The following is a 27,964-nucleotide window of genomic DNA, read 5'->3' on the forward strand; positions in this document are numbered from 1 at the left end:
CTGCCTCAAATTTGAGGCCCACCTGGGCTACATAGTGCACTCAAGGCCAGCCTGAATTACAGAAATGGGACTCTGTCTCAAAAAACAAAAAAAAAAGGAGAGGTAGACTGTGCTGGGAGGAGGACTATTTGGGGAACTGGCCTTGCTGAGGAGGTCAAGGAGGGCTTTCTGAAGGTGACATGAGAGCCACTATCTGGGATGAGAAGAGTCACCCAGGCAGTCAGGATAGTGTTCCAGGCAGGGAGAACTTCAGAGGCAGAAAGGGGCAAGCAGAGGCCGTGGTACCAGTGACTGGGGCTGGAGGGGTGCTGAGGGCTGAGCTTCTGAGAGCTCTTACGGCAGCTCAGGGCCTCATCTTCATCCGCAATTCCGGGGAAGCCACTGCAGGGTTTCATTGGGGATGGCAGTAGGGTAAGATATTTCCTTATCAGGAAGACCAGTCTAGTCACAGTGCTGAAGGTTGTGAAGTCTAAGCTGGTCAAAGGTGACAGTGGCTGGCAAGAGGGGAGAAGAGAGATGAGGACAAAGGTCAGCTTTGAGCAGAACTCGGTTATGCATTGGACACGAGGCACGGCAGCGATGGAAGGTCAAGGCCATGCGTTGAACTCTGCGCAGGCACCTAAGGGATGATTTTTTTTGAAACAGGAAACAGTTCAAAGTGCCCAGGTTTGCTGATGGTGTAGCTCAGAGGCATTATGAAATCCTGAGTTCCATTCCCATCATCCTTAAAAAAGAGAGATAAAGAAAGCCCAGGATTAGCAGCAGCAGACAAAGAAGACAGTGTCATACAAGCCCTGGCCACATCGGGTTTTAAGGACCTTTGAGGCATACAAGAACAGGTAGGGGCTGGACTTACAAGGTGTGGGGTCACCAACATGCAGGTGGTAGCTAGAACCGAGACGCCTAGGCTAGCCCTCAGCTTTGAAGGTGGTGGTGTCCATGGTGCTGGATGATGCAGGCAGCTGAGGATTAAAGGTACGCATCGACACGGGAGTGACCAGACGGGGCAGAAGCTAGGCACTAGAGAGCACAGAGGAGAGGTATGGAAATAGCCAGGGAAAGGAGGTGCCTGGCACACCAAGTCCGACTGTGGAGGGGGCTAGGGCTGGAGCTGGGGGCTTTCAGTGGAAAGATAGATTCTTGTTTCCATTTTATTTTAGGAGAGACCTGAACTTATTTGAATGCCAAGTTTATACAACAGTCTACCTATGAAACGAGGCAAACTTCCTAGAGTAGATTTATGTCCAGCAGAAATGCTAAATGCAGCGGAAAATGGTATACACACACAGATCTTAAAGGAAGAGGGAGGCTGAGAGGGAGAAGCTGAGGCCAGAAAGACCTTGTCTGGGGCAGCACCTGGAGGCTGAGAAGCCATCAGGACACAAAGACTCACCAAGCGCCTGTACAGGGACAGGCAGTGTTCCCCCCAAATTCCTGTCCACCTGGAGCTCAGAATGTGACCACATTTAGAAACAGGATCTTTGCAGATGTAATTAGTCAAGATGAGCTCATCTGGATTAGGGTGGACCCTAATCCAACGACTGGTGTCTTTATAAAAAGAGAAAGCAGAGACACAGGCATGGCCTGTATGAGCTGGGTGGGCTGTGGGGTGTGCAGGGGTGGGGAGGGGAGTATGGGAAGAGAGTGGCCCGCCAGAAGGGGTGAACAGGACAGAGGCGGGGACCGGAGTGAGGTGTGCATGTGCCAAGGAACACCGAGGATGCCGACAGCCCCCAAAGCTGAGAGGCATGGGATAGGGTCAGAAGGAAACCCTGAAGCAGTCGGCCCTGCCCACACTTTGATTTCCATCTGAATTATGCGATAACACATTTCTGGGGATGAAAGTCACCCACGTCATGGTGCTTTGTTGCAGCAAGCCCTTTTCGTGTGCTCCTCCAGGCACTGGGGATGCCAAGGCAGATAACCCCAGGGGGTCTGAGCTCTCGGAAATCTGTGACATCAGGGGCACCCCGGAGGAGGTGGGACGACTCTGCCTGTGTCATCTTGCAGGCAGTGGCGACTGCCAAGGTGGTGGAGTAGGTGGAAGTGACCAAACTCGGTCAGTCCTGGAGCAAAAGAAAGGGAAGGGGAGCAGAGGAGGCAAGGGGCCCCTGAGAACTTGAACTTGATCCTGGAGTGCTCTGGGCACCATGGAGAGTGGGCCCCGGAGGAGGGGCATTGTTTTAGGACAGTTGGCATCAGGGAGGCTGCTAGAGTAGGGAGTGCAGAGTGTGGCCTGGGAGACAGCCTGGGTGGGGAGCGAGGTTGGAGGCAGCCAGGGTAAGTGCGGTGCAGTGGGGCAGGTGAAGCATTGAACGGACGGGTGAGCTGGAGGGCCTGTGGGCTGGGAGGACTGGCAAAGGGGTGCAGACCAGAAGTCCTGCTGGGGTATGGGAAGTCCAAGCCAGGGAAGTCTTCAGGTTGGGGTCTGAAAGGAGGGTGCTTTGGGAGATGAATCTGGCAGCCTGGGCAGGGAGGCCGAGCAGAGGGGCCCCATCAAGACTCAGTTCCTGGAAGGACCAGGGGTTTAACCCAATGGCGCTACACCTGCCTGGCAAGTTCAAGGTCCTGAGTTCGATCCCTGGCCCCAAAGCCAAAAATAAAAGACTCCCTGGAACAGATACAGAGGGGAGGGGACACCAGGGTCTCTAGCCCCTCAGCAACATGAAAGCCCAGACAGACTGTGTCCCTGCTGCCCCAGCAGAGGGCACCCTGGCCATGCCAAGGACTCCACAGGGTTGCAGACTGATGCCAAGAGCTGGGGAGATGGACAGGGACAAGGGTCCATCAGGAGCTTTCAAGAAACCATAACGTGGGGCCTGGGATTTAGCTCAGTGGTTCCGGCGCCTGCTTTGCAAGCACAGGGACCCGAGTTCAATCCCTGGTACCAAAAAAAAAAAACCAAAACCAAACAAACAAGAAACGATAACGTTTCTGAAGGACTCCAGGCCCTGGGAATAAGGAAGCGATTTGGATGGTGAGCACTGTATTCTGTCACCCTGCTTTGAGTCACTCCGCAGACAGCACTCAGAACTGAGCACCACCGTGCTGGCTCTCACTATCATCCAGTTATTATCATCCTGGGCTGTGGAAGGTGCTGAGTGCTGTGTTCGCACCAGAAAGCTGCAAAGCCTCAGGGAGCTTGCGGGGAGAAACAAGCCACAGCAGATGGAGGCCTCAACCCGGAGGTCTGGGAGGCCTTCCTGGAGGAAGGGCCTTCAAAGCTGACACTGGGAGGCCAACCTGGTCAAGACAAGGGTCATCAGGACAGAAAGTTCCAGGAAAAAGGAACAGCCATGCACCTGCAAAGATCTCAAGGTGCTGGGCAGACCTGCAGCTGGATTGGTGGTGGGAACTACTGTTGTCATGGTGAGGGTGTATTAATTAGGTATTACTTACTATTAAATCCTAAAGATTTATGGGCTTGAGCAGGTGGCTCCCTCTTAGTTTGAGCAAATGCCACCCTTCTCTGTAGGATGATAACCTTTTTAACTCTGGTCCCAGTTACCCCTCCTCTCTCCTCATTAACAACTCCCATAGGCCCTAACAAAACTGGGCCTGAGCCAGGTGTGGTGGTGCACACTTGTAATCCTGGCACTCTGGGAGGCTGAGGCAGGAGGATCACAAGTTGGAGCCCAGCCTGGCCAATTTAATGACTTAGCAAGATGCTGTCTCAAAATTTAAAAAAAAACTTTTTAAGGGCTGTGAATGTAGCTCAGTACTGAAAAAAATAAAACAAAAATAGAAGACTGAACATAGTGACTAGGCTGTGTGATCAGCTTTGCACTTAGGGGACGCAGACTCAGAGGAGGTCTGGGGAAGGCTGGGGGACCCCTGGCTTGGACTCTGAAGCCACAGTGACCACGCCACACTAAACAGAACCTTACCCTGCAGAGGCCCCTGGACTCCCAGATGGTGGGGGAGTCCCCTGAAATCTACCAGCTTCATTACACTGAAGCAGAGCTCACAGTTTAGGGTGGGGCCCTAGGGAAGTTCTCCGTCTGATTCCAGGGATCAAACTCAGGACCTTGAGCTTGTTAGCAGGCGTGGTGCCACTGAGCTAAATCCCCGGCCCAACCCATTTGATTCTTTTTGGAAGGGGAAGGAGCCTGCAGGATGTGTCTCTGGGGCCTGCCAGACTGGCCGGGGTCAGGACAGAGGTGGTTGCATTCAAGCTATTCTAAAGTTCTACACTTGATCTTAGCCAAAAGGCCGAGAAGCGATTCTAAAGTTCTAATAGAAATTGACCAGGCTGGAATATAGGATGGCAAGGTGACACAAGGGTAACTCCCACTGTCCCCTACGGAGGACCTCCCTAAGCGTAGGGCCAGCCCTATAGGACCAGGGGGCAAACCTTGCTGAATCCCATCCCCTCCCCACAACGTTCATCCAGGGACCCTCAGAGCAAGCTGAAGGTCCCCCATTGGAGAGCAATACCAGACATGAGCACCAGTGTCACACAGAATGGTAACAGGACTGAAACAGTGATCAACTCTGGTTTTTTGTCTTTTTTGTTTTGTTGTTTTTTTTCTTTTGGTACCAGGGATCAAACTCGGGACCTTGAGCTTGCAAAGCAAGTGGCAGAACCACTGAGCTAGATCCCTGGCCTGATCGACTCTGTTTAAAATGTCCCTTACAGTGGGCACAGGCACAGCATCTCCTACACAGGCCCCCCAGAGTTAAGCCATCCCTCTGGGACTGAAGTATCTTCTGTGGCTTTGATTTGCACTTTCTCAGAGACTAGTGAGAATGAGCACCTTCTCATGTGCTTGTGGAAAATTTGTGTAGATCCCTTGGAGAAATATCTATTCGAGTCCTTTGCCCATTTTAGTGGGGTATTTGTCCTTTTATTATAGAGTTTTAAAAGCTCTTTATTGTATGCTTGATACAAATTCCTTAACAGAAATATGATTTGCCTCGGCTACGTAGGGAGTTCAAGGCCCTGTCTTGAAAAGCAAAACAGCAACAAAACAAAACCAAACAAACACTAATACATGTACATAACACATCTTCATTTTTTTGCCTTCCCTTCCCCTCTTCTCCCTCCATCTTTAGATCCCTTTTCCATTTGCAAAAGATCGTTCACTTTCTTGATGGTGTCTTTTGGAAACAAAATCTGGGTAATTTTGAAGGAGTTCAGTTTATGTTTTTCCCAGCATTATATGTGCTTTTAGTGTGATATTTTAAAAAATCCACTACCTTGGGGGTGGGGATTTAGCTCAGTGGTTCCGCCACCTGCTTTGCAAGTGCAAGGACCTGAGTTTGATTCCCGGTACCAAAAAAAAAAATCCATACCTAATCCACATTCATGCAAACACCTATGTTTTCTTTTCTTTTGTTTTTTTTTATTTTTATTTTTGAGACAAGGTCTTGATACTTAGTTCAGGCTGGTCCTGAATGCACTATGTAGCCCAGGCTGGCCTCAAACTCGAGGCAATCTTCCTGCCTCAGCCTCCCAAGTGCTGGGATTGAAGCCAGGGCCTTTACATTTAGCCACATCCCCAAGCCTTTTTTATTTTTGAAGCGTGACCACTTGGGCGGGGGAGTCTCAGGACAGATCATTGACATGAGTAAGAGCAAAAATCAGCTTTATTGCCCGCAGCTTCAAGGGATTCAGTCACCTCAAAATCATCAAACAGAAGTTTACAGCCAGGTGTGGTGGCGCATGCCTATAATCCCAGCACTTGGGAGGCTGAGGCAGGAGGATCTCTGTGAGTTCGAGACCAGTCTGTGCTACATAGTGAGTTCCAGGTCAGTCTCAACTACATAGTGAGACCCTGTCTCAAACCACCCCCACCAAAAAATAATAATTTTAACAATTGCATAAGTAGGGGCCAGGGATTTAGCTCAGTGGTACTGCTGCCTGTTTTGAAAGCAAGTGCAAGGTCCAGAGTTTGATCCCAGCTACTAAAAAAAGAAAGGAAACAATTACATAAGCAAAGGGACAGTGAAGGAAAGAGCAGGAGGTTTGGCAGGGCTTTCTGAGATTGCTTAGCTCTCCCAAGTTTGTATTACAGTAGTGACTATAATTACAGTACATCTTTCTCAGCAAGCATAGTTACACAGTTAACCCATTTTTACACCAGGAGACAGTTTTCACCCTAACTCCCCGCTTGGAGGCTCTGATTGAAGAGCCTCGCTTTCCATACCAACCTCTCCTCATCAAAATCTCTCTGTATGAATTCTTCCATAGACTGATATCCTTTCGCCCATAAGACCTTGGAGGTTATTTTGGGGTCAATAATGGTCTCTATCATCGTGTTTAGAGCCCTCATTGCTGAGTATCAAGCAAGGGATAAGTAAGCAGATTCCAGTAATAGCGATAAACCTTCTGTCATTGTCCTAAAACCTCCTAGAGCTGAGAACCATCTTCTAAACATTTTCTCGACATTCTGTCCTTTCCAGGTCTGGACGAGTACATGGGCTAACCCATTTTTCAGTGTACGAGGGTATCCCAGCAGCTCTTCTCCATGCAGAGGCAGAAGCTAGAACACAGCTCCTTGCCCAGTGACAGGGGAGTTGGGCATGCGCCCTATTTCTTCATATCCAATATAATCCTTTAAGGGCTGACCGGTGGATGGAGGCAGATAGATTTTTCCATCCTGGGCCAAGTCAGATTAGGAAATTGAGCCAAGAGGTTAATCTCGGTTTCATTTCCCACCACTCTGTGCTTTTTTAGCTTCATTAGAGAACCTTTGTCCTGAGCAAGTCAGTTCTCCAATTTGAGCCTGGAACTCTTCTCTTTCAAGTGAGGCATCGCCGCCGCCCCCCCCCCCGCCCTGATGCTAATCTTAAAGATCCACAGGTTGCTTCCTTCTAAGGAGAGTGTTTTATTTTTTTCTGTTTTCTCTTGAGGTTAAGGCCTTATTCTCGGTGGGATCCATTCTCTCCCCTCCCCTGACCATTGATCTCCCATCAGTGTCCCTCCACACACATAGCATGAGGTGACATTTAGCGAGTAGGCTATGTTTTTTCTTTTGTTTTGTTTTTCTGGTACCAGGGATCAAACTCAGGACCTTGTGCTTCCAAGGTAGGCATGGTGCCCCTGCACTAACTCCCCTGGGCCCTGGCTATGTTTTCTGTTAGTCCCGTGAACAGGTTTCAGGTCACTGTAGGAATCTGTGGCAGAGATTGGGCCATTTCTTTATAAAAGGAGTGAAAGACCCTGAAACTGGAGGCGGCTGGGGCAGAAGTATGCCTCCTGATACAGATCCGTACCCCCAAGTCATAACCTCTCCCATTTATCCGTAGTCCAAAGTCTTTGCCCTCCTCCCATTTTGGGTCCTGGGGGGTCTATGATGTTGATAGTGAATGGATTACATGTCCTGAGCTCTCAAGGGGTTGGGGGCTTTTGATTTTTTAAGGGAGATCCCATCTGCCATTTTACACAAGACCAATAGGGGTAATCACTGATTGGTGGATCTCTACACCAATCCCATGGGTTATTTTCCCAGACCCAATATCCTTGTAATTATCGCTATATTCTCTTTCCCAGTGTATGCCCCCACATGATGTGAGAGGAAACCGGATCTCCCCATACCTAGGGTGATTTGATTAGCTTTAAAGGTGGAATTGATAGCTGCACAGGCATCAAAAAATAAAATCATTGGTTCCCCAGGCCTTAATCTTACGGTTTTGTTTATCAAGGGTCCTAATTTGTCTCTGGTGTGAGACACAGTCAGGATTTCAAACTCCCAAATGGTTCCTATTTCTGGGTTAAAGCAAATGTGTAGGATGCCATCCTTAGGCTTACAGATCTTATATGTAGTTAAATTATGAAAAAATAAATATATTATGGGCACAAGTTCCTATGACCTCTCTTTTACAAACATAGTAAGTATGGAAAAGCAAAACAGCCATAATAGAAGTTTCTGTCTGAGTGACATGCAGGCAGGGGTCACAGTTGTTGGTTTTCTCTGTGGGAATTGCTCCCTCCAGCGTCACTCCTAGAATAGAGGGGATGAGATCCCCCCAATGAAAACAACCAATACCAGTAAAACATCCTATCCACAAAAGAAAGATGAGGGCTAACAGCCATAAAAGAAATCCTAATACAGCTAAAAGCAAGGAATGATGGTTCATTGCAGGTAGGAACAAAGGTGTGTAGTCCTGTCCTGAGTGGCATCCTCAGACTTCTGCCATGCGTAGACTAGTTTGCCCCCAGAGTGACTAGAGCCAGGCTGATGTCTTCTGCTGGCTTTGGAGTGGTTTCTCTCTGAGTCAAGATGATCTTGGTTTCATGATGAGGGTCTCTGGAACACCTCCACTCTGGTGTTGCAACCTTCTTTACCCAACTGTGGTGGATCCATGTGGGGACTCCTTCCACTCAGGCTACCATGGGGGATGGTCAAAGTGACTGTTAGTGGACCCTTCCATATAGGTTTAAGGCTGTCTTACCTCTAGTCCATTACTCAAACTGAATCTCCAGGAGAGAAGGGGTGGATTAGAAATGCTAACAGGGATCCTTCCTAAGGCCCAAGAGGCTATCTTTTGAGAGACGTTTCCTAGCTCAGTCGATTGTCTTTCTAATAGCTTCTCCTAATGTCCCTATAGGGTGTGCTAGTCCTCTGAAGACGGGGTGGCCTGGCAAACAGAAGCTCATAGGGTGAATAGCCTGTTTTCCTGTGGGAGTCCAGCATGTGCAGAGAAGCACAATGGGTAAGGCCTGGACTCAGGTGAGCCCAGCCTCTTGGCAAAGTTTTCCTAACCCCACTTTTAGGGCTCTACCTTTCCCGAATTCTGGGGCCAATAAGCCATGAGTAAATTCCAATTAATCCCTAATGCCTTTACCACCTCTTGGACAACTGTTGCCACAAAAGCAGGACCATTGCCTGATCCTATGCTCAGTGGAAGCCCATAGACATCTAAGGCCAAATCACCTGGATAACCTTTAAAAATGGGCAGAGTTTTGGCAGGTCTTTGTTTGGAAGGGCCCTTGTGGCAACCAGAACTCAGGAAAGGGGCTCTCTCAACCAAGGGGTGGACAAAGAAATAGCTATAACCCTGAATCTACATAGTAACCTGATCTGGGTGGCTGGGGCTTTTTATCATAACCTGATAACCTGTCACACTTTTTGGACTAAGGATTTTTTTGCTTTTTGGTTTTGGTACCAGGGATTGAACTCAGGACCTTATACTTGCAAGGCAGGCAGTGGAGCCACTAGTTAAATCCCCAGCCCAAAGGGTTTTTTTAATGAGCTTTATGGGGGTCATCCAAACTGAAAGTATAGCCATTCTATCTCATAAAGGGTTTTGAGTATCCCTGGAGTAAGTTTCTGACTATAATCTCCAATAAATCCCTTCTTAAAATGTTTTTACTACAGAAATAAATGACAAACAAGACACCAATCACTTTGTCATCCTCTAGGAGAGGTTTCGGGCGCCTCTTAGATTGGCAGGCCAGTGATCCTGGCTGTCACTGCAGTGTTGCCCTAAGCCATAGGAGGTAGCCCTGGAACCGGGGTTTGTGACTCCGTGCTCACTTTGGCCCTTTGCACCCAGCTGGAGTAATCTCATCTATTCACAAGCACTCACAGATTTAACCAAACAAATACTCGCATCTGCCAACAGCAGCAGCCAAACCAGTCTTCTGGTGGCCTAAAGTGTTCCAGTTTCACGGCACCCTGGCAGTCACTCTAGGAACACAGAGGGTGATAAATCCTCTTTTGGAGACTCCTTCTTGGATTTCCTCAAAGTGGGGCCCCTCAACCTGACTGTGACTCAGAAGTCTGCCAAATGTCATTGGGTCCTCTCCATGTGAGTCCTGCTCAGGCAGCCAGTTGGGATGCCTGGGCCAGTTGTACGGGGAGACTCCCACATGACAGAAAACACTCTCCCAGTGTGAACTCAGCAGGAATTGCCATCCAGGCGGCCAAGCTCTCTGCTTCGCCTTGGGGTAGGCAATCAGTCACGACTGGCTGTACTGGGCCCTAAAACCTCCTGACTGGCTTGCCAAATGAAGCATGACTTCTTGGAGGTCTCAGGACAGGCCACTGACCACACAAGTAAGAGCAAAAACTGGCTTTATTGTCAGCAGCTTCAAGGGACTCAAATCACCTCAAAAGCATCAGACGGAAATTTACTCTCGTTTTTATACCTTTATGTTTCTGTGGCGGGGGAAACAGCAACTGCAATCACTGGGGAAACAACCATCAATCTAAACATAATTACATAAGCAAAGGAGCAATGAAGAGGGAAACAGAAGGTTTGGCGCGGCTTTCTGAGGTTGCTTTGCTTTCCTGAGTTTGCATTACAATAGTGACTATAGTTACAATACATCTTTCCCAGCAAGCGTAGTTACACAGTAAAGTCATGGTTGCCCATTTTTATACCAGGAGACAGTTTTCACCCCCATTTCGAGAGAGTCTCTCACCAAATCATAAGTTGCCCAGGCTGGGCTCAAACTTGTGATCCTCCTGCCTGCCTCAGCCCCCAAAGTGCTGGGATCACAGGTATATACACACCTGACAGGTATAGTGTCTTAAGGATGGCTTTCATGCTGCCAGTCTTGGGACCCTAGAGCCAGGATCAGGGAAATGGAGAAGCCAGACACTATGCATCTGAACTATACAGATTACATGCTAACAACATACAAAGGTAACTGTGGGGCCATGCCTGGAGCCGGCCCATCAGCAGGATGGTCATTGCCACCCAGGTCCCTCGCCACACACCCTGGAGACCCCAGTGAGACCAGGCCCGCTTCCCCTAACCCATCCAAACTCCAGTTAGGTGGTGGGTCCCATGCCGAGGTGGGTCTGTTTGTGTTCCCCCAACACACACACCTTGGGCAAAAGCTGATTGGCCTCTGTGTGGGACCTCGGGAGCTGGTGAGTGGGCTTCTTGTCCCTGCTGCCACCAAAGCATCCCTCTCACCTGTCCCGCTAGAGTGGTCACTGCCCCCTGCCATGGGCTTCCAGGGTCCCTTCCCACCTATAGAGGCCTTAGCAGGGGAAGAATCCAGAAAAGCCTTCCTCTCCCATTCCGGAACAAACCCAGGCCTGGCTTCTAAAGCCTGGGGTAATTGGGGATGCCCAAACCTGACAAGGGGGCTCCCGAGACTCTAACCTCCAGAGTCCACCCAGAGATCTGTCCAGGGAAGAGTGGGAAAGAATAGAAATCAATCCCTGCACCCTGGGATCCAGGAGGAAGTGCCTGTCCTATGTGGGACTGGGGAGGGAAAGAGTCCCCAGGGCCTTCGTGGAGCCCATCCTTTTGCTGGTAGCTTTCAAAACCTGCCCTTGGCACAATGGAGTGTGAGGGGTGAAGGCTTCCTCCAGTCTCTCTGAGTTCTGTTTGCTTGTGTTGTTTTGTTTTACTTCTTTGGAACAGAAGTTTCCATTAAAGAAAAGCTTCTTGCTTGGGGGATTTGATGCCAGGGGACATGGACCCTGGGACCCTGGGCTGGAGCCGCAGGCTGCAGAGTGAGCTCCCCGCTCCCCGCCCTGTTGCGCCATGGAGCCTCAGCGGCCAGGGAAGGCTCGGTGCCTTCTTGCTGGACGAGGTTTTCCTCTCTGTCCTTCACACAGTCTCTTGCTGGACTCCTGCACTCTGCTGCCTTCTGAGTAGTCCACACGGCTGGCTACGGGACCGGGACTTGACTCCTGTTGTCCTCTCCACTCTCCACCCCACACTGTCATCCGCTCTGCTCCTGTCCCACAGCCTCCTGTGCCCTGTGCCCTGTGCCTGGGGGCTCTTCTTTGTGTGTTAATGACTCGTGTCTCCCTTTGCCTCTTGCTGTGTTGTAGATTAGGCTGAGATTAGGCTTTCTGCCCCTTGGATGTACATCCTCGGGTATTAAGTCATCTTTCATATGTGATGGTTGCTGCTGTCTTTGCCTGTGTGCAGGCTGTTCATACTGCCTGAGCCCGGCACATGGCCTCCATTTCAAGGCGTCAGGTTAAACGGAGCTCTCACAGCACAGGGTTGCAACTTGGTTATCCCACGCTCTGATGGACAGCTTTAAATTCCTTGATTAAAATCCTAAGTACACAGGTTAAATTTGGGGCATTCTTTCACTAATCGAGGTGTGCCAAGATGGGAGCTGGGCACGCCTTTAATCCCAGCAATCTGGGAGACTGAGGCAAGAGGCCTGCAAGTTTGAGTCCATCTTGGGTAGCTTAGTGACTTAATGAGGCCCTATTTTAAAAAATAAAAAGGGCCAGCTGGACGTGGTGGCGCACGCCTGTAATCCCAGCACTCGGGAGGCTGAGGCAGGAGGATCGCTGTGAGTTCAAGACCAGCCTGCGCTACATAGTGAGTTCCAGGTCAGTCTCAACTACATAGTGAGACCCTGTCTCAAAAAAACAAACAAAAAAAAAGGGCCAATGATATGGTTCACAGCAAAGGCCCTGGTACCATGGAAGAAAAGAAAAAGAGCATGATTGGAAACTGGGGCACCGTGGTGCATGTCCAGGACTGCAAATTCAAGGCCAGCCTGGACAACTTAGCAGGACCCTGTCTCAAAAAAGGGCTGAAGGTGTAGCTCAGTGGTCAAATGCCCCTGGGCTTCATCCCTGGTACTGAAAGGGGGTTGAAAATAAAAAGGAAACTGTTGTGCCTGGTGCTTGTAAAAAGTATTTTGAATTAGATATATGCACATTATTGCCATTTCTTTACTCAGTTGAAAGCTTACATGTCAAATACATAAACATTTTTCAGTCTTGTCAGTTTGTAAAAAAGAACCTGCCCTTGGGTTCCCCCACGGGAGGAGAGTAAGGAAGAGGGCGAGGCAGTCACCCCTCCACTGTGGACACCAGCTGTCCCCAGTCCGCTAGCTTACATCACTTACAGGAAGTAAGAGCCGAGTCACTGCCCTGTCTCCTCCTTGCTCCAGACATGTACTAGGCAGTGCCCATGACTTGTGGTTCCCAGCATGAAAGAAAGGCCATTTCCTACCAGCCTCCCTGCTTCTTGGCCCTGCTTGAGTCTTCTAGAATGAACCAGCCCTCTAAGAAGCCCAGTCACCCTTGGTCCCAGGGAACACAGGTGGATGACACTGACGTTACATTTTGTGCTCAGCTAGAGGCATAACTGGCCCCTGTCCCAAATGTAGACAGGGGCAGGATGACAAAGGAATGGCCCTCTCCAATGTGGTATGAAGGCCAGTACTACAGGAGCAATTGGAAGGGGGCCTAGTCCAGCCTGGGTGTGCTGCAAGGGATGAATCTTTTCCTTCTTTCTTTCTGGTCTTGAACTTGGGGCAATCCTCCTGCCTCAGCCTCCCAAGTACTGGGATTACAGGTGTGTGCCACCACACCCAGTTGCAAGGGTTGAATCTTGAAGGACCACCTAGACTTCTCTCTGGACAAGCATTTCAGAGCCACAGCAGCCATGGTCCTGAGGAGGGACCAGCTGTTCAAGAAAGGAAGCTGGAGGACCAAGTGGACATAAACATTATGTGTGTGACCTGGGACTTCTGGGAGTGTGGGAGAGGAAAGTCCCTTCATGCAAAGTCGAGTCTGGTGGAGGAGTGGGGTCCCAAAGAGAAGCTGGGAGTCCTCAGAGCCCAGACACAAGAGACAACTAAAGTCCCAAAGGTTTCGGGCTCTGATTGTCCCTGAGGCTGTGGCCAGGTACCCCAAGTCCTACGAGGCCTGGACACAAGGATGCTGGGAAGAGTTGGGTCCATCTACTGAGAGACTCAAGGAAGATAAGCGGCAGAGTAAAGGTCATGGTATCCTGGGCAAAGTCCCCTAAAAGACCGCTAGCAGAGTGGCTGTTTATTAAAGGCAGTAGAGAAGGCTTCTGCACGGAGGAGACAGGACAAAGAAGAGGTAGGAACCAGGTGAGTGGGCAGAGTGGAGTAGGAAGGGCAGAGGGAAGCCAGGGAGGCTGGGAGGGCCTGAGGAAATCAGCAAGTATGGTTGCTGAGGAGATGGAGTCTCTGAGGAGGGAGTCAGGCCATGGAGAAGGCCGTGGAAATAGGACATGATGGCACCACAGACGATCCAGCAGCACCCGGGGCTTTTCCATTGCTGAGGAAACAGCCTGTACCTCAGTTAAGCCAACAGGCTCCACAAGCTGGGGTTCCTATAACCCCTTCCCTTTAGCCCAGGACCCAAGAAGATCCACAGAAACTCTGGAAACCACCAGAAGTATAAAACTCCCTCATCTTGCCTAGCCCTCCGCTCACTCCTCTTGCCTACCGCAGCCTGGAGTCTGCGTGTGGCTGAGGTCGGAGGGGTACGTGAGGCCAGGGAGGGGGAAGTGAGCTGCGTCTTGAGGGGACTGGATAAAGCTCTGAATTTGGTGTGGGGACCTAGGGACAGCGGGGGCTTCTGTGGTGAGGAGGCGTGGCCTGGGGTGGTGCTGGACTAAGGTGTACCAGGCTGCACCTTCCGGAGCCAGACATGTGAAAGGTACATGAGCTGAGTGAGTGCGGCTGTGTCCCTGTGGGTCTCTGGAGCCTGTGAGTCTCTGGGCTTGTCTGCAGGTGTTGATGTAAGTGCATATCTGTATTTGTGTGCAGTGTGTGTCTTTGTACAACAGTAGGTGACTGCCATGCATTTGCATATCTACTTGTGTGACTTTCTGAGTGTGCGTGAGTGTGTGACTGTGCATGTCTGTGTGTCTATATGTCAGTGAGGTATGTACTTTCGTGTGCCTGTGTGTCAGGATTTTTCTGTGTGCAGCTGTGTGACTGTGTGTCTTCCTATGCATGTGTGCGCCTTTGAGAGACTACATATGTCCCCGTGCCTGTGTGCCCCTGCACAACTCTGTGAGTGTGACCTGGGTGCTTGGAGAAGGCCATGTGGGTGGCAAATATTAGTCAGCATGATTGTGGGACTTGACTCTTGAACTTCCTGTGAAAGGAGTGTTGTAGGGTGATTTCAAAGGGCCTTTGGACAAGCCCCAAACTTTATCTTTAAAGCTGTGGGTCAAGTGTTAAGCTGGGGTGTGTGAGCTCCCTGGCGACATGCAGTCCTGGAATTTTTACCTTGGCCTCTGCAACAGCGCTGACAGTAAACTTGGATTGCTCATGTGACATTGCAAATGACTGGTATGCCACAAGCTAGGTCATAAATGTTTGGAAATGAATCTATGGGTTCCTTTGAGGTCATTGGCAGGGACTTCACCAGCCCTAGAAGTCTGCACCATTCTCTAATCAGTTAATGAGTGGTCCAAGAGGCCCCACCAGCTGACTGGCTGGTGCTGTAAAAACGGAAAAGAATTCCACCCACCTGCTTGAGGTCATTGGTCATTGCTTGCCCTATCCCCTGCTCCCCTTCCTGTCACTTCCTATCAAGCAGTCTTTGGAAGTGGGTAAAAGGGAAGACTTCAAGGCTGGTGCGTGGCCCTCTGGTCACCTCCCAGGGAGTGGTGCACCTCTGTGATACCTGTGCTGGGGCATGAGGAAGAGACAGTTCCAGCCACCCAGAGAAAGTGGCAGGTAGACCAAAGGAGGGCTGACAGCACCAGGCTCCATTGTATTTCCTCCCTAGACAGTGGTCACTAAGTGACCTCAAGGCTTGGTGGCGCTGGTAGCAGAGGATGCCCCAGGTCCTAGAGCACGCGGATGGCAGCTGGTCCTGGATGGTACTTCTGGCCTCCTTGGTAACCCAGGCCCTCACTGCAAGCTTCCCCACCTGCGTTGGTGTCTTCTTCACTGATCTGCAACGTGACTTCCAGGCCAGCAACAGCTACACCTCCTGGTTCCCCTCCATCCTAGGGGCCACGCTCCAAGCTGGAGGTGAGCATCCTGGGGAGCAGGGCAGGAAGGGATAAAAAGGAACCTGGGTGGGGGAGCAAGCCACAGCTTCCCTGGCCTCCTGAGGCCATTGGCTTTGCCTTCTGGGTGCATTTCTATAATTACCTGATTTGATTTCAGTAAATCCAGTACCTCTGCCTGGTATTCAGCTGAACTGAGTGCCCCCAGGAAGCTGAGCTGGGCTAGGGATGGGGAGAGTGAGGAGACCATGAGGTGCAAAGCCAAGCACAGTGCTAGAGTACCCTCCATGGCCACTGGAGGACGAGTCCAGACCCTAGATGCACAATGGGAGAAGCCAGTGTTGGTGCCAGCAGGACCGGGTTCTATCACTTTCCAGCTGGGCAATTTCTTGGAACCCAATTTCTTCCTCCCTCTGCAAGATGGAAGTAACACCCTTCATCCTGCTTAACTGCCCCCTGGAATGATAGGACCCCAGACCAAATGGGCCCCAGAGGTGCTGGGAGCTAAGGAATGTATGGGTTTCATAAGGTCCTGAGTTTGATCTCCAGTACCAAAAAAAGAAAAGAAAAGAAATCTATGGGCTAGCTAGTCGTGGTGGGGCACACCTGTAATCCCAGCACTCTGAGACACTGAGGCACGTTTGCAAGTTTCCAATCCAGCCTGTGCAATTTAGCGGCTTAGAAAGATCCTGTCTCAAAATTTAAATAAGTAAATAAATGTAAATATATAGCTCAGTGCAAAGACCCTAGGTTCCATCATTAGAAGAAGAAGAGAGAGAGAGAAGGGGGAGGTAAATATAGGGCTGTGAATTATTCATATTTTAGAGACCCCCCCATTGGGCTTCAGGATGGAAAAAGGGGTTTAGGGGAAGACTTGAACAAACAGAGGTGCAGCAAGAACCCCATCTCTGCCTGGGGCATCCCACAGGGAGAGCTTGCCAGGTCTGAAACTGGAGAGGAAAGGCAGTCCCTCCTCCTTCTCCTTACCCCACCCCCAGGACTCAGAGGCCCCTACCTTGTTGGCCACTCCAGGAATGTGATTCACCCTGACCCAGCTCTCCAAGGAGACCCCACTTATCAACAGGAGCCAGACCTGACCACCCACAGGCTCTCCCATGTGCGGTCTTCTCTCAGCTGACCCCAGCTCTCTCATTACCTCTCTGCCACTCCCTCCACCTGGCACCTGCAGCCTGCTTATTATTCTGTGTCCTTCCCTGACATTGGGAGGGAAGGGGAAGGGAAATTGCCACTTTCCAAATGACCCTTGGATCTGTTCCTTGGAGCTTGGGTTCAAGGAGAGGGAAAAGGCCAGGCCTGGCCCAGACTATGTGGCAACTTGGCCTGCAAGGTTGAGGTGGGCAGTGGGACCCTCAGTTGGCCCTTTCTCACACAGCAGAGAGGAGCCTGGGTGGGGGCTGGGAGCCAGGCATCCCGGGTGGTTCGTTACTCACCAGCCAGCTTTGGGCTCACCACCTGGAGCAGGTATACCAACATCTCTGTCTGTCCATCTGTGGCTTACACACATGGACATGTGCATTCATGAAATGTTAAACTTGAGTGTGCCACTGACCCTTTGAAACAGCCCCATGCACACACACACATCAGAGGTGAGGAGAGCAAAGACAGGCAAAGTGCGAGGCAGGCCCAGGGCTGCTGAATCCTATATGGAGAAGCAGTGCCCTGTGTGCCCGCCCTGCGGAGAAAGCCTCCAGGGCCCCACCCCAGACCCAACCCCAATTCCAACTCCAGGACTCAGGGCTTTTCCCAATGTCACCTGTCCTGAATCAGGCCAGTCTTGGGCGTGGGGAAGGTGTACGGGCCAGGAGCCACACCCACTCCAAAGTCTCACCTCTCCCTCCGCATCAGTAGGGACAGCTTGTCAACCGTGTCCCTTTGATTGACTCCCGGGATGGGCTGCCCGCTCACTCTTGCTACCACACATGCACATGGGCGCATTCTCCTGACCCTCTCTGGCTGCACTCCGGAGCAGAGTGCACTTAGAGAAGCTCCATCATGTGTGCTTGGAGACAGGGCTCTGGGTGAATGTAACCCCCGCAAAGTATCCAAAAACAGCTGGCTGGACTGGCTGGTTTCTAGTGGTCAAGGTGTGGGCTGGTAAGAAAGCAGCTGGGATGGAGGACAGCCCCTCTCCAGGGGAGCCAAACATCTGATTGTGGATGAGGGGGTTTTGGTAACTGAGGATTTGGGTCATTTGGTGCTGGGAATTGAACCCAGGACCTTGAACACCCTAAGTTCACACTCTACCCCTGAGCTACATCCTCAGCCCCAGGTATGGATTTTGGTGGTGGCTGAAGGCGATGTGAGAGGGGAGAAGCTACTTGGCTTGTTTTTCTCCAGAACACTCCAGAGGCCAGAGTGAGAAGGTTCGGGGTGGCCCAGGGCCTTAACCCAGCTGTGTAAGATGAAAGGCAGAGGGAAGGCAAGTCTGCTAAAAGATTAGAAGCTGTAGGAGCTCACCGAGATTTAGATGCCCTGAGACACTTCATCTGTGAGAGACCTCAAGCAAGGGTGGTCCATCCAGGTCATGAACAAACCCTGTTTCACCCAGATGGAACTGGCTGTGGGTCCTCAGGTGGTGGGGGGCCTTGATCTGCCTCTCTGGAGATCCTTGTTGGGATGAAACATGGCTCAGCCTGATCTCTCACTCTGTAAGAGAAGAAACTGAAGCATAGAGAGGGGTCCAGCCTTGCTCAGGTCACATGGCCAGTCTGGGGCAAGGTGGGCATCTGAATCCAAGCTGGCAGGCTTCAGGTCTCACGCCCTTCAAGCCCCCTGGCTAGCCCTTGCTGGTGAAGGACCTCACTGTCCCCAAAGCGGGCCTCCTCATTCACCTGCTGCCTGCTGTCTGCTTCCCACAGGGCCCCTGTGCAGCATCCTGGTGGGACGCTACGGCTGCCGAGTGACCATGATGCTGGGTGGCGTGCTGGCCAGCCTGGGCATGGTGGTTGGCTCCTTCTCCCACACACTCAACCAGCTCTTACTCACAGCCGGAATGATCACAGGTGACTTTCATCCCACCTAAACGGGAGGCAGAGAGTGTGGTAGGGCCCTGGCCTTGGGTAAGAGTGGGCAGATGTGAAACAAGAGGTAAAATGGCCAGGATTCTTAGAGCAGAAAATAAAAGAGGGTGAAGAGTCTGCTCTTCTCAACAGGGGAGTCAGGGGGGCCTTGGAGAGATGACATTTGATTAGTGTATTCATCAGCTGTCTGTCACTATAACAATACCAAGACAATTCGTTTATGAAGAGATAAGGTTTATTTTGGTTTACCGTTTTGGAGATTTTGGTCCATGGCTTGGGCCTGTGGCAAGGCAGCACATCATGACAGGAAGCAATTGGGGGGTCCAAGCTGCTCCTGACAGGGAGCAAAAGAGAGAAAGAGGAGGGGCCAGGGATTTAGCTCAGGGGCACCACACCTGCCTCACAAGCGCAAGGTCCTGAGTTTGATCCGTGATACCATAAGGTGGGGGGGAGTATCCCCCAGTGACACAGAGTCCTCCTGCTAGGCTTCACCTCTTAAGGCCTTCACTACCTCCCAAAAGCACCAAGCTAGAGACTGAGCCCTTAGCACATGGGATGTTGAGGACACTTATCCAAACCATAGCAAGCAGGGAGGTAGCAAAGGTTAGGGAATCTGGCCTGAGGCTCTGTGGGGAAGAGCATGGCAGAGGGAACAGTGAACACAAAGGCCCTGAAGTTTAGGAGCAGAAAAGGGCAGATATATGAACAAAGGGGTCAAAGAAGTGGGAGGGAGGGTAGATGGGGGGTTAGCTCATAAAAAGCTGCATAGTGAGATGGGGAGCCATCTGAGGGATTCAGCTGAAGGGTTCTTGCAAAGTATCTCTCTGGCTACGTGTCTATAGGGGCAAGGCTAGGAGAGGTGGAACAAGTAGGGGTTGGCCACGAGCCAGACAAAGTGGTCATTGCTTGAGTGGGATGACAGAAGTGATGGGAAGAGGTGACGTGTGGTGTGCATGTCAGGTCAAGGATGACCCAAGGTTCCAAGAGACAAGGAGGTGACCCCAAAGATTCTTGCCTTAAACTACTGGATGGAGCAGGCATCAACCATCGTGGGGAAACTGGCAGGAGCAGGTTTGGGGAAGATGGGCAGCTCAGGTTTGAACAGGCCCAGTCTGGAGTTCCAGGCAGAGGCCCTGAGATGGTATGCACAGTGCAGGATTCATGAGGTGGGTGACAGCAAAGACTTGAGATGAGGAATCACCCAGCTGTCACTGAAGAAGTGAAGGTGACGACTGAAGAGGCCTGAAGCCTGAGCCTGGGCACTCTAGTGATGAGAGGCCTAGACAGGAAGTCACTGGAGAAGGAGAAAGATCAAGAGAGAAACTTTCTGGGCTGAGGATTTAGCTTAGTGGTTCCGCTGCCTGCCTTGCAAGTGCAAGGACCCAAGTTTGATCCCTGGTACCAAAAAAAAAAAAAAAAAGAAAAAAAAAAAAAAAAAGAAAAAAAAAAAAAAAAAGAAAAAAAAAAAAAAAAAGAAAAAAAAAAAAAAAAAGAAAAAAAAAAAAAAAAAGAAAAAAAAAAAAAAAAAGAAAAAAAAAAAAAAAAAGAAAAAAAAAAAAAAAAAGAAAAAAAAAAAAAAAAAGAAAAAAAAAAAAAAAAAGAAAAAAAAAAAAAAAAAGAAAAAAAAAAAAAAAAAGAAAAAAAAAAAAAAAAAGAAAAAAAAAAAAAAAAAGAAAAAAAAAAAAAAAAAGAAAAAAAAAAAAAAAAAGAAAAAAAAAAAAAAAAAGAAAAAAAAAAAAAAAAAGAAAAAAAAAAAAAAAAAGAAAGAAAAGAAAAGAAAAAGAAAGACAGAAAGAAAGTTTCCATCACTGGGACAAAATACCTGACAAAAATAGCTTACAGAAGAAAAGGTTTATTTTGGCTCTTGGTTTCATAGCTTTCAGTCCATGGACTGGAGGCAAAAACATCATGGCACAAGGGCATGGTGAAGGAAAGCTGCTCAATTCCTGGCATCTGGGAAGCAAAGAGAGAGCAAGGAAGAGACAGTGAGGAAGAGGCTAGAGACAGAATACAGTTCCCAAGGTCATGTCCCCATGACACAACTCCTTCAACTGAGCCCCACTTCTTAAATTTCTGCCACCTTCCAATAATGCTATTAAATTATGGTCTCACCAATGGATTGATCCACTGAAGTTAGAGTCTTCACGATCTAAATCATCTCAGAAGCTCTACCTCTGAACCTGGAGACTTTAAGGGAACATCTTAGATCCTGCATAACAAACAATAAAGTGCACCACACGGCTGATGGTTTGGGTAAGATGAGAGCTAGGCTCAGCATCAGCAATGTGGCCTTGATAAGAGTGAGTATGATGTGGAGGGAGGATCACAGCCTGGTCAGAATGGATTCAGATGTTAAAGTTAAATGTTCGGCTTGCCAGCCAGGCATGGTGATGCACCCCGTAACCCCGGTTAAGGCAGGAGGATCGCTGCAAGTTTGAGGTCAGCCTGGGCTACTTGAACTGCATAGTGAGACCTTGTCTCAAAAAATGTTAGGCTTCCCCAGCATGGCTCGGTGCTCAGCATGGGGTTGGGAGAGATGGTGAGGAAGGGAAAGAGGACAGGAAGGGAAGGATTAGAGACTAGCAGAAATAATACTTCCATGCTTTGTTTTTATTGTTGTTGTTGTTGTGCTGGGGATGGAACTCAGGAGCATGCACCTGATTGCCCACTGTGAGGACATTCACGGCTCTACTTGCAGCCTTTTCCATATGTATCTTTTTTCTTTTGGGGAATCGAACTCAGGGCCTTAAGCTTGGCAGGCAGGTGCCTCTGAGCTACATTCCCAGCCCCCATCCACACATTTCTATGTAAAGGCACTAGAGAAATGACTGGTATCCAACAGGAGCTGTGATATAAAGAGGATTTTTTTTCCCATACTGGGGATTGAACCCAGGGCCTTTGCACTAATACTAAGTTGTGTCCCTGGTTTGTTTTTTTTTTTTTTTTTTTTTTCCTTATAGGGCCTCACTAAATTATCCAGGCTGGGCTCAAACTTGTGATGTTCCTGCCTCATCCTATGCAATCATGTGTGGCTTTTAAAATTTTTTATGTTTTTAAATAGAAGAGTGATCTAGTAAAGAGGGGAGGAAAGGAAAAGGATGAGGGGAAATTGCCTGGCTGCAGGGTAGAAGTAGAGGGTTGGCCACTAAAAGCATGGGGGCCATCATTCCAGATGGGCAGCTGAGTGTGAGAATGGAGAGGAGACGTTAGGTGAATGCAGAGAGAGGCCCCGAGGATCTCCTAGGACTGCAGGCAAGTCCAGGGGAGCCACAACAGCAGGGGCAGCCTGGGGCCCACTGAGGGCATTCACGGCTCATTCCAAGCTTTGTCTCCATCACACGCAGCTGTGTGGGTGCAGCACAGAGCAGTGGGGAGCGGGGAAGCCTCTCTGCAGGGAAAGCGCTGTCTGAGTGGAAGCCGGAGTAGGAAGTCAGAGTAAAGCATGTTCCAACCAGGGGAAAGTGGCAACTACCAATGTACCAAGTAGGGCAAGTTGGTGTATAGAGGGAGAGAAAGAAACTGAGGTTGCCCAGGGATTTAGCTCAGTGGCTCTGCTGCCAACACAAGGTCCCAAGTTTAATCACTGGTACAAAAAAACAAAAACAAAAAACTGTGATGGCTTAATCCAGGTGAATGACAGGAGTAACCTAAAATGTCATCACACAGAGCAAACCACACAGAGCCTTCGGGGCACAGTAAATACTTTGGTTGTTTTTCAAGTGTGATGAAAAGTTTCTGGAAAGTACTAAATGGGGTTTTTAGAGATCACTGTGGTGCTGGGATGGGAACTAGTTGCTCCTGGCAGGCTAGGGAGGGCAGCTCCAAGGGTGAGCTGCCTACAGGGTGATGCTGAGGCAGGCAGATTCCATCTTCAGTCATGGGACTTGCAAGTGGGTCTGGGCTAGAGCTGAAGGAGGCAGCCATGGGATGTGACTCCAGAAATCTCCTGCACACCCCTGAGCTGTCTCTCCCCTCTCACACACAGGCCTGGGAATGAGCTTCAGTTTCCAGGCCAGCATCACAGTGCTGGGCTTATACTTCATCCGCCGGCGGCCGCTGGCCAATGCACTGGCCTCCATGGGCATCTCCCTGGGCATCACCCTCTGGCCACCATTTGCCCGCTCCCTCCTGGAGAACCTGGGCTGGAGAGGCTCCTTCCTTATCTTCGGCGGGGTCTTCCTCCATTGCTGTGTCTGTGGGGCTATCATCAGGCCTATAGCCACCAATGTGGTCCCAGAGACCGAAGAAGATCTTCCTCCCCTTTCCAAGACACCAGCACAAGGCTGCCTGGCGGCGTGTGTCTCTGGCATCCAGCACCACCTGGCCTTTGACATCCTGCGGCACAATGCAGGCTACTGTGTCTACACGCTGGGTGTGACGTGGATGTTCATGGGTTTCTCGCTGCCACATATCTTCCTGGTGCCATATGCCATGAAGTATGGAGTGGAGGAGTACCGGGCGGCCCTGCTCATCTCCATCTTTGGCTTCTGCAACATCTGCCTGCGCCCCGTGGCGGCCCTGGTGATAGGCCTGCCACGCTTTGCCTGCTACCGGAAGTACCTGTTCACGCTGGCAGTCCTGCTCAATGGGCTCACCAACCTGGTGTGCACAGTGTCAGCCAACTTTTGGGTGCTGGTGGGCTACTGCGTGGCATACAGCATGTCCATGTGCGGCATTGGCATCTTCCTCTTCCAGGTCCTCATGGAAATTGTTCCCATGGACCGGTTCCCCAGTGCCCTGGGACTCTTCTCCATCATTAGTGGCATTGCTCCCCTCATCTCCACACCGCTGGCTGGTGAGGCTCTGGGGGAGAGGGCATGCGGGGATGTCTGGGGGGCTGTGGGTGGGGCAAAGAGGAATAGTCTGGGCAGATTTGGGCCACATTCAGCACCATCTCCAGGGATAGGGAGTTAGCATCTGTGATTTTTTCCCCCAGTACCCTAGGGCAGTGGTGGCAAACCTATGGCATGCATGCTGCAGAGGGCTGTTGGTATCATCAAAAGCTCTAAGAGGTTCCCCATCACTGCCTTAGGGACTGTTCTCCACCTGGTGGGAGTAAAAACAGTTGAAAAAAATGGGTTTGCCCACCAGCTCTACCTGAGATCATCTTCCTCTCTCTACCTCAGTTTTCTTATCAATGAAATGAGGAGGAAAATAGAATCTATCTTAGGGGCTTACTGCACTACCCCAATTTAAGCAGTAAAGAGCTTAGCAGAGAACCCAACACATAATAAGCACTACACACATTTGCTGTTGTTATTTCCTGGTTCTCTTACTCCCTACCTATAAGACCTGGGCAAGTCATTTTCCTCTCTGAGCCACAAATATAAGCTTCAAACTGCAGAACAGAAGCTGGGTGTGACAGCACACATTTGTAATCCCAGCTACTAGGGAGGCTGAGACAGAGGATTGCAAATTTGAAATCAGCTTGGGCAACTTGGTGAATTAGCAAGAACCAGTTTCAAAAAATAAGAAGGACCAGAAAGGTCCTGAATTCGATCCCCAGTACCAAAAAAAAAAAAAAAAAAAAAAAAAAAAAAAGGACTAGAAATGTAGCACAGTGTGAGGCCTGGGTTCGATCCTCAGTATTAAGAGGGTACGAGATATGAGGAATACAGCACTTTCCTAGGTCTAGTACTTCCTCCTTTCATTCATCAAATATTTGAGAGCTTGCTCGGTGCCAGCAATGATTCCTTGTGCAGTAGTGGCAAAAATAAAATCTCTGCTCTCAGGGAACACATAAGTTAGTGGGAAAGAGGCCTGACAGGCAGCCCTGGGCAGTAGCCTAACTTGCTGTCTGTCCCCTAGGCTTGCTCCTGGACAACACTGGTAACTTCAGCTATATTTTCTACATGTCAAGCTTCTTCCTCAGCTCAGCCGGCCTCTTCATGGCTGGAGGCTTCTATTACCTGCAGAAGAAGGAGCAGCAAGGCAGGCAACCCAAGGTTGAAAGAGCCATCTCAGAGACTAGCTTGATGCAGGGGCCTGTGTCGGAAGGCAAGGACAGTCCCAAGGAACAGCCGCGCCTTGAGATCGTGTATGTGACCAGTGTCTGAGCCCTGCTCAGCGAGTGACATTCCTTCCTGCCAGCAGAACGCAGGAGGCCTCTCTGGCTTTCTTCCTTGGGTCTGAGAAGGCGTTCCTGAGCCCTGCTAGGGGCGGTCAAGGCACGCTCAGCTTGGTGGGAGGCTTATTGCAGCTGCTACGCCCCAACAGACTGAACCTTCAGACCCAACCTTCGGGTTTCCAGCATCAGCTCTCCTTGTCCTTCTCTGGCCTCAAGACAGTTCTCAAAGAGATTTTGCTTCCTCCGGGGTCCCAAGTGATCAGCCTTGACCCTTAGGACAACCAACATTGGGATTATGGCTGCCCTACACAAGTGGCTTCATCTCACACCAAATGGAACCCTGAGAGGAGCAGCAATGGAAGGACAGGCTGGGAAGTTGGCCCGGAGGCAGGATGGGGACAGAATGAAGGTCGGGTGGAACACCTGCCTGTCCTTGCCTATACAGAGAGCAGGAAGGGAGCCCTTGCTTTGGGTCCCCAAATCTGGGAAATCTGAGGGGACCCTTGGTACCTCAGCAGTGACTGCTCCAGAGTCTCCTCTCCTTTGTCCCACTCTCTCTCCTTGGTGGGGAGGTTTAGTGTTGGAGCCCAAGGAAGCCAGGTATTTGACTGACCAGGAGAGGGGAAGGGTTGCTAAGAAGCCTAAGCACCATGATGGAAATAGAACTGCATTTGCAACAGAAGCCCTGTGCTCCCCTACCCCACTCCCCGGGCTCCTGAGGCCCTTCTCCCTCCTGAGTTATAAGTGTCATCCCTATAATCTCAGCACTTGGGAGGTTGAGGCAGGAGGATCACTGAGTTTGAGGCCATCCTGGGCTACACACCGAGTTCACCACGAACTACAAGGGAGAGCCTATCTCAAAACTTAAAACTGGAGAAAGAAGAAAAGTGCCAACCTAGGACAGTAGCTGGCTGGGCCTGCGCCTGTGGCCTAGAGGCCAAAGCTACCCTCCTCACACACACTTTGCTTGTATGTCCCTGAAGCCATTACCAGCAAGGTACCCCAGGAAATGGGAAAGCAGTTTGTTTAAATCATACACAAAAACGTTGTCTGCAGCAGATCATAAACTTTGAACTAGTAAAACTAGAAAACAGGCTCAGAGTAAATTTCCTCCCTGCCCCCTTCCTTTTTCCCAGGTTGTCAGGGGCTGCTCAGCTTCCAGCCTTGTTTGTTGATTCAGGCTCAGTCAGACTCAGTCAGGCTCAGTCAGGCTCAGTCAGGCTCTGGCAAGAAAATATCAGGAGGAATTACTTTATTTTCATGGCCTGACTGCCAGCCTTCCTCCTCCACATGTCCACCTGGCAAGAGTAAGAATCCCTGGGCCGAAGATTTAACTCAGTGGTGCCACTGCCTGCCTGGCAAGCACAGGGTCCCAAGTTTGATCCCCAGTACCAAAAAAAAAAAAAAAGAATCCTTGGGCTGTCCTGTCTCCTCCAGGCCCCTGCCACAGATGCCCCCTTATAACCAAAGGAGGTAGTGCAGCAGGCAGCAAAGGGTTTTGGGCTGGGATATGGACCTGAGTTCTGTATTTCACTGCCACAGTATGCTACATGGCTCTGGGCAAACTGTTCACCATCTCTGGGCCTTAAAAAGACGTGGTTAGTCTGGATGAGCTAAAACCTCTCAATTTGAAAAGTATGAGCTGGGTATTTCAGTACACAGCTGTACACAGCTGTACACAGCTGAGGCAGGAAGATTGAGAGTTCAAGGCCAGCCTGGGCTACATATGAGACCCTGTCTCAAAACAAAGACTGACTCTGTTGACCCCCCCAGGGCCTTATAGCTTTCCACTCAGTCCTGAGCTCAGCTACCCATCACACCATGTGTTCTGAAGGAATAGTGCTGGGACACATTTTTCCATCTCAGCTAAGTGAAATAGGAGGGAGTTGAGGCTGACAGGCAGGTGATTGAGGTGCTGGTATCCACCAGGCTTTGAGATTTTGTGTATCCTCAAAACAATTAAGGAACAAAGACAGCGATGAACCTTCAGCATAGGGAATCTTAATCTCATCTACCTCCAGGCAAGATGGCCAATAATCTCTGGGTAAAATGGAAATAAGAAATCTCTAGAAAGAATTCCTCCAACCAGTATTTACTGAGTGCCGGGGGCGGGCACAAAGGCATACGGCCTGTCACCGTCCTCGACACAAAACCAAATACTAAGAATTTTTCTTCAAGGAGGAGGGCCTCTGAGGTCCTAGAAGTAGACCTGACACCAGTGAGGAGGACTGGGATGGCCAGTCTGATTCTACAACCCACACTTAGCTGATTCCCTGAGAATATTGAGGAGAGGGCCTGGCGTCATTCATGTGGGAGGAAGCTTGGGATTCACTTTCATCCTGCCCCGAAGCTCTGGCTCCTGGTCCACAGGCCTCTGCTGCTCTGTCCAGAGAAAAGCAGAGAAGAGCCTTGGCCACCCTGACCTGAGATACACTTCCTCAGGCCACTTGGGCTTGCCACAGATGCCAAAGAGCCTAGGACCTCACCAAGCAGGCAGGGTATTTAAGGTCAAAACTCCTGCCCCAGCTGTACATTTGGACAAAGCTGGCCATAGGGGTCTGGAACATCAGAGATGGGGACTCCTCTGCCCTGATGCAGGCCCTCAATGCCAGGCCCAGAGCATAGTTACATGAGCCTTGTCCTCAGGAAGCTCACAGCCCAACCCTCATCTACCCCTACATTTTCAAGGATGATGCAAACATGGCAAGGTCACCTCCCTTCCAGGTGCTCTGTTCCCTACAACCATAACATCTTAGTCACACACCACCTTCCTGAGAAGCCCTGAGACAAGTAATCAGGCCAAAGAGTTTCAGCATCCCTGGCTCCACAACCCAGAAAGCCACCAGTACAGTACTTTGGGGTGATCTGAGGGGCTTTTCAGTGCTCCTTAGTGCTGCCCAAGATTCCCCGTGCCCATCTGGCTGACAAAGTAACTTATAATCGACTAAGTCTCTGTATCTGGCCAGAGGTGGGAAGTTCAGCTCAAGGTTGGAGTGGAGGGAGTGTTAGAGTTACCCAGCTTTTTGGAAAAGCCATACTGGAAAATTGGTGGCACACGCTTGTAATCCCAGCACTTGGGAGGCTGAGGCATGAAGATCCCCATGAGTTCAAGGCCAGCCTGGAATACATAGTAAGTTCAAGGAAAGCCTGAACTACACAGTGAGACTATCACAAAATTTAAAAACAACAA

General features: G+C 50.1%; 1 protein-coding gene across 4 annotated transcripts; it reads left to right on the top strand.

Moving 5' to 3' along the window:
• Positions 1 to 72: 72 nt before the first annotated feature.
• Slc16a5 (solute carrier family 16 member 5) lies at positions 73 to 27,885 on the top strand. 4 transcript variants are annotated; one of them, XM_010630761.2, is made up of 5 exons: positions 75 to 839; positions 15,628 to 15,688; positions 18,546 to 18,689; positions 22,693 to 23,502; positions 24,516 to 27,885. In XM_010630761.2, exons 3-5 carry the CDS (start codon positions 18,593 to 18,595, stop codon positions 24,761 to 24,763), a joined length of 1,155 nt encoding a protein of 384 aa, XP_010629063.1. In that variant the 5' UTR covers positions 75 to 839; positions 15,628 to 15,688; positions 18,546 to 18,592; the 3' UTR covers positions 24,764 to 27,885. The 4 variants fall into 4 exon arrangements, with proteins under 4 accessions (XP_033623452.1, XP_010629063.1, XP_033623451.1 ...); XM_010630760.1 differs by having other exon boundaries at positions 77 to 839; positions 15,441 to 15,688; XM_033767560.1 differs by lacking the exon at positions 15,628 to 15,688.
• Positions 27,886 to 27,964: the final 79 nt, after the last annotated feature.

The sequence above is a fragment of the Fukomys damarensis genome, unplaced genomic scaffold (genome assembly GCF_012274545.1).
Source record: "Fukomys damarensis isolate Sample0158 unplaced genomic scaffold, DMR_v1.0_HiC HiC_scaffold_23, whole genome shotgun sequence".
NCBI lineage: Eukaryota > Metazoa > Chordata > Mammalia > Rodentia > Bathyergidae > Fukomys > Fukomys damarensis.